This window comes from Sander vitreus, unplaced genomic scaffold, assembly GCF_031162955.1.
Source record: "Sander vitreus isolate 19-12246 unplaced genomic scaffold, sanVit1 ctg460_0, whole genome shotgun sequence".
NCBI classification, from domain to species: domain Eukaryota; kingdom Metazoa; phylum Chordata; class Actinopteri; order Perciformes; family Percidae; genus Sander; species Sander vitreus.
Genome location: NW_027595570.1, coordinates 8,026 through 15,000, shown reverse-complemented (window position 1 = coordinate 15,000; position 6,975 = coordinate 8,026). Strand labels below are relative to the sequence as shown.

The following is a 6,975-nucleotide window of genomic DNA, read 5'->3' as shown; positions in this document are numbered from 1 at the left end:
CCCGACTGATCAGTCCGACTGGCTTTCTGCCGACGGTCGGCCGTCTGGTTGGTGTGTAACTGCTCTGATAGGCCCCCCCCCCCCAGTCATTAAAACTGGTCATTAAAGCACAGAGATCACTTTGGGATCAAAACTCAAACGCTTAAAAACCAAAATGTAGCGCTGGAGATGGAGCTAATTTGGCTGTAATGTGTAATATAGTGTGTGTATGTGTATATGTGTATATGTATATATTTTTATATACTGTATGTATTATTTTGGAGTTTTATTATGTTTTGCTAGCGTTCTGTCTCGATTATTAATTGTTGCTTTTTTATTTTTATCTGCAATATAGTTTCCACTTTTCTTGGTTTTACTTTTTATGTAGTTTCAGTTTAAATATTTATCACTGCTTATTTTAGTTATATTTGACTGTGTGTGTGTCTCTGTGTGTGTGTCTGTGTCTCTATGTATGTGTGTGTGTGTCTCTGTGTGTGTGTGTGTGTGTCTCTGTGTGTGTGTGTGTGTGTGTGTGTGTGTCTCTGTGTGTGTGTGTCTGTGTGTGTGTGTGTGTGTGTGTGTGTGTGTCTCTGTGTGTGTGTGTGTGTGTGTGTGTGTATGTGTGTGTCTCTGTGTGTGTGTATATGTGTGTATATGTGTGTCTCTGTGTGTGTGTATATGTGTGTCTCTGTGTGTCTCTGTGTGTGTGTGTGTGTGTGTGTGTGTGTGTGTGTGTGTGTGTGTCTCTGTGTGTGTGTATATGTGTGTGTGTGTGTGTGTGTGTGTGTGTGTGTGTGTGTGTGTCCAGGTCTATTCCCCCCCAGAGCCCCCCCTGGTTCGGGTCTCCAGAGGTCCGGTCTTCTCTGACATCACTTCCTGTTTCAGACACTTCACGCACACAGTCCGACTCTACCACCTGGACGGTAAAGACGGGAAGGGACTTATGTAAGGGGCGGGACTTATGTAAGGGGCGGGGCTTATATAAGGGGCGGGACTTCTCCTCTCTCTTAATGAATCTAAAGATCATCATCAGTCTGAGGATTTCATAATAAAAGTCTCTTGTTTGCGTCTGCCCCAGGGCATGCTGGGAGATCCCTTGAGATTTCCAACACGGTGGACATCAGGTCAGAGGTCAACCGCGAGCTCGCCATGCGGCTCGTCAGCGACGTCGCCAACGGCAACCGTTTCTACTCCGACCTCAACGGCTTCCAGGTCGGTTCCTCTGAGTTTCTCAACGCTTTTTTAAATTCATGGTCTTTAAACCTAATTTAAATGACATTATACTTGAAGTTTGAGTTACTAAAAGCAGAAATGATGAGCATCTTTAGTTTTTAATTTATTGTTCTTTGTGAAAATAAATGACACACATCTCTGTATTGTCTAAACACTTCCCGCTGCCTCAAGATAGCAATATTCCCAGAATGCACCTGAACACACCTCCCTGTAAGACCAGCAGAATGCACCTGAACACACCTCCCTGTAAGGCCAGCAGAATGCACCTGAACACACCTCCCTGTAAGACCAGCAGAATGTACCTGAACACATCTCTCTGTAAGACCAGCAGAATGCACCTGAACACACCTCCCTGTAAGACCAGCAGAATGTACCTGAACACACCTCCCTGTAAGACCAGCACGCCCAGAATGCACCTGAACACACTTCCCTGTAAGACCAGAAGAATGCACCTGAACACACCTCCCTGTAAGGCCAGCAGAATGCACCTGAACACACCTCCCTGTAAGACCAGCAGAATGCACCTGAACACACCTCCCTGTAAGACCAGCACGCCCAGAATGCACCTGAACACACCTCCCTGTAAGACCAGCAGAATGCACCTGAACACACCTCCCTGTAAGACCAGCAGAATGCACCTGAACACATCTCCCTGTAAGTCCAGCACGCCCAGAATGCACCTGAACACACCTCCCTGTAAGACCAGAATGTACCTGAACACACCTCCCTGTAAGACCAGCAGAATGCACCTGAACACACCTCCCTGTAAGACCAGCACGCCCAGAATGCACCTGAACACACCTCCCTGTAAGACCAGCACGCCCATGGGCCACAGATGGGCGCAGGTGCGTTTGATGTTTAAACCACGTGGGCGCTGGACGGTCTTAAAATAGCAAAAACACTTGCGTCGAGCTTTATGCAGTGCTCCGCTGGGTGCAAGATAGGACCCTTAGTGTTTATTGATCCTTTACTGACTGTTTATTGATCCTTTACTGACTGTTTATTGATCCTTTACTGACTGTTTGTGATGTATAGATGCAGCAGCGGCGGACCTTGGCCAAGCTCCCACTGCAGGCCAACTTCTACCCAATGAGCACAGCTGCCTTCCTGCAGGACTCAGCGTCTCGTCTGACTCTGCTGGCAGCGCAGAGTCAGGCCGTCGCAGCGCTCAGACCATGTAACACTGCTCTGTACAGACAGACCAGGTAACGCTGCTCTGTACAGACAGACCAGGTAACGCTGCTCTGTACAGACAGACCAGGTAACGCTGCTCTGTACAGACAGACCAGGTAACGCTGCTCTGTACAGACAGACAAGGTAACGCTGCTCTGTACGGGTTTTATTTAACCAGGAAAAAACTCATTCAAGATGGCCATCAGAACAGACACACAAATATTGAAAACATTGGTTGAAAGAAACCCAAATTTCTGATATGGAAACTTTTCGAAAATGGGTTAAAATTAATTTAAAATGGGTCAGTTGTGAAAGCAGCCTTAATGTAGGACTGTTTCCTTTATATCAGGTTTAATAGAAACATCCGAGGCCCCGGGACGCTTCCCTGAGGAACTCCACATTATTAAAGCCTAACTCTCACCAAAATGCAACCTAGGGCCTTTTTGTGAATGTACCCGAGTCAAACCGTTTAAAAGCATATTTAGGACGGAAACGCCATTGACAGTATTCTGGTTTTTGGGTCAAATGGCCTTTTGAATGGGAGTGCTAGGGACGCTACGATGCTAGCATCAAAATATCTATGTTTAAACCACTAAGAAGGCTCGACACAACATGAGACTTTGCTCCAAGTATCACCAGGGGCTCTACACCTTAACCACAGCACTGACAACATTGGTTGTGTTCAGGGTTTACTAAAAAGAACGGTTTTAACACCTCACGTTAGCAGTTGTTGTTTACGCTCACCGTCCATCTCGCCAGTCTAAAATAGGCGATCTCCGAATGCAAATGAACGGACTCCAGAGGAGGAAATGTCATTCTTATATGAGGCTCCTTTTCCAACTACAAGGTCAATATTGTTTTTCACTAACGACAAAACAAGAAATAACCCGTGCATTTATATGGAACTAAGCTTTAGGAGCTCTCCATCTTTACTCTCCTCCCTGTTACGTTGCATTCAGAGATTGACAAGGTGACAAGATGGTTTATTAATGTTTACCAGGAGACTGTCTGTGGTGTTAAACAGACTTCAGCAGTTTAACTCTGTGGTTTGAAGTTGACTATATGTATCGTTGTAACTCTGATTTTGAGTTTGAAAGACCTCTTTATTTAACTTGTGACCTGTGACCTCTGATCTTTAGGCGAGCTGGAGCTGGTGTTGGACCGGCGTCTGCAGCAGGATGATAACCGCGGCCTGGGCCAGGGCGTCACCGACAACAAGCTGACAGCCAGTCTGTTCCAGCTGCTGCTGGAGGACCGGAGGGGAGGTGCTAAAGTAAGGGGAGGGGCTTATAAGAGGGGAGGGCACTGGACCCGGGGGAGGGGCTTCGTGTAGGGGCGTGGTCTGTGTGTGTGTGTGTGTGTGTGTCCAGACTGATTTTTTTTTTTTTACCATTTGTATATTTGTTCTGTGTAACAGGAAGTGGGAGGAGCCTCAGTAGAACACCTGTCTCTGCTCGCCCACCTGACCTCGCTCTCCCTCTGCCACCCCCCCATTACCATGGTTGCCCTGAGCAACAGCCAGCTGCCAAAGCTCCGCCCCTTCCTGCCGCTACGCTCCTCGCTGCCGTGTGATGTTCACCTGCTGAACCTCAGGACGCTGGAGGACGCTCAGGTAACATCTGGAGACTACTCACACACGCTGACATGTTACTCAGGTAACATCTGGAGACTACTGACAGACGCTGACATGTTACTCAGGTAACATCTGGAGACTACTGACACACGCTGACATGTTACTCAGGTAACATCTGGAGACTACTGACATGTTACTCACGTAACATCTGGAGACTACTGACACACGCTGACATGTTACTCAGGTAACATCTGGAGACTACTGACATGTTACTCAGGTAACATCTGGAGACTACTGACACACACTGACATGTTACTCAGGTAACATCTGGAGACTACTGACACACGCTGACATGTTACTCAGGTAACATCTGGAGACTACTGACATGTTACTCAGGTAACACTGGAGACTACTGACATGTTACTCAGGTAACACTGGAGACTACTGACATGTTACTCAGGTAACATCTGGAGACTACTGACACACACTGACATGTTACTCAGGTAACATCTGGAGACTACTGACATGTTACTCAGGTAACATCTGGAGACTACTGACATGTTACTCATGTTACTCAGGTAACATCTGGAGACTACTGACATGTTACTCAGGTAACACTGGAGACTACTGACATGTTACTCAGGTAACACTGGAGACTACTGACATGTTACTCAGGTAACACTGGATAGATAGACAGATTTTATTCTTCAGCTTTGGGGAAGAGTTCAGCGATCCTTAGCTTGAAACTCTTTTGATTTAGGGCTCCGGTGATGATATACCTCTTAAATTCTATTCATTCTGGTCTTAAAAAGTCAAAACAACACAGAGGAAAAGTGGGTTCAGCAACGCTGAGGGGGCTGGCTCAGCGCGCAGGACGGGAGAGAGCGTAAACAAAGCAAGGGGAAGACAGAAGGTTAACGTTAGCCTAAAGCTAACTCCTTAGCAACTGCTGCCAGCCGTAGTGATACGGTTTATGTTCTGCAGCTCTACAGGAGATTAATCAACTGTTTTAATAATGTTGCTGTTCTGGTTCTGGACGTGAACATAAAATATAAAAAGAATTGAAACAGGTTTTTAAACTTGGAAACAATGTTTGTTTATGTTGAACAGGAAGCAGATAATCCGTCACAGGAAGTGGCGCTCCTCCTCCACAGGAAGGGCTTCGACTGTAGCTCCGCCCCCGAGCCGCAACTGAAGTGCACGTGGAGCGTGCACGAGGAGGTGAAAACACACACAGACACACACACACACACACACACACACAGAGACACACACACACACACACACACACACACACACACACACACACAGACACACACACACACACAGAGACTGACACACACACACACAGACACACACACACACACACACACAGAAACAGACACACACACACACAGACACACACACACACACAGACACACACACACACAGACACACACACACACACACACACACACACACACACACACACACACACACAGACACACACACACACACACACACACACACACACACACACACACACACACACACACACACACACACACACACACACAGACACACACAGACACACACAGACACACACAGACACAGACACACACAGACACACACACACACACACACACACACACACAGACACACACAGACACACACAGACACACACACACAGACACAGACACACACACACACACACACACACACACACACACACACACACACACACACACACACACACACACACACACACACACACACACACACACACAGACACACACAGACACACACACACACACACACACACAGACACACACACACACACACACACACACACACACACACAGACACACACACACACACACACACACACACACACACACACACACACACACACACACACACACACACAGACACACACAGACACACACAGACGTTTTCTCCTTTTTTAATACGTTTTATAACTTGTTTGTGTTTTCTGTGTTTCAAAGGAAGTTCTTCTGTCTGATTTTATTTTTATTAATATTATTATTATATGTTTTAATGAGTTTGTTTATGTTTATATTTGTCTGTTTCTCTGTTCCAGGTCAGTCTGGACGGTCTGTTCTCTCCGCTCCGGTTCGGTTCTCTCCGCCGTTCGGGACTCACTCTGCTGCGAGACCACGATGAGCCAGAGTCCGCCCGGCAACAGACGTCTCCGCGCATCACTCGCCTGCGACCAATGGAAATCAGCGCTTTCCGCGCAGAAATAGACTGAAAAATAAGATTTCAAACAATTGTTTTTTTTAGTGGTTTTAAAAAAATATTGTTCCTGGATAACTGACACGATGACAGCCAATCAGAATCCACTCTCAGAATACATACGGAGGATAATTAGATGACAGCCAATCAGAATCCACTCTCAGAATACATACGGAGGATAATTAGATGACAGCCAATCAGAATCCACTCTCAGAATACATACGGAGGATAATTAGATGACAGCCAATCAGAATCCACTCTCAGAATACATACGGAGGATAATTAGATGATAATTAGATGACAGCCAATCAGAATCCACTCTCAGAATACATACGGAGGATAATTAGATGACAGCCAATCAGAATCCACTCTCAGAATACATACGGAGGATAATTAGATGACAGCCAATCAGAATCCACTCTCAGAATACATACGGAGGATAATTAGATGACAGCCAATCAGAATCCACTCTCAGAATACATACGGAGGATAATTAGATGACAGCCAATCAGAATCCACTCTCAGAATACATACGGAGGATAATTAGATGACAGCCAATCAGAATCCACTCTCAGAATACATACGGAGGATAATTAGATGACAGCCAATCAGAATCCACTCTCAGAATACATACGGAGGATAATTAGATGACAGCCAATCAGAATCCACTCTCAGGGACAAATACGGAGGATAACTAGATGACAGCCAATCAGAGTTTCACGCAGGACAAACACGAGTTTAACGGGACAAACACGAGTTTAACGGGACAAACACGAGTTTAA

The 6,975-nt window shown here is 46.0% G+C and overlaps 1 protein-coding gene across 1 annotated transcript in view; it reads left to right on the top strand.

Moving 5' to 3' along the window:
- LOC144514132 (alpha-mannosidase 2-like) overlaps positions 1–6,478 on the top strand; it is a 33,396-nt gene extending 26,918 nt beyond the window's left edge. Inside the window, exons 18-24 of the mRNA XM_078245330.1 lie at positions 788–902; positions 1,058–1,191; positions 2,248–2,389; positions 3,525–3,658; positions 3,803–3,997; positions 5,069–5,179; positions 6,039–6,478. Of these exons, the coding sequence (XP_078101456.1) occupies positions 788–902; positions 1,058–1,191; positions 2,248–2,389; positions 3,525–3,658; positions 3,803–3,997; positions 5,069–5,179; positions 6,039–6,209 (1,002 nt within the window). The 3' untranslated portion in view covers positions 6,210–6,478. The remainder of the gene's footprint in view (positions 1–787; positions 903–1,057; positions 1,192–2,247; positions 2,390–3,524; positions 3,659–3,802; positions 3,998–5,068; positions 5,180–6,038) is intronic.
- Positions 6,479–6,975: the final 497 nt, after the last annotated feature.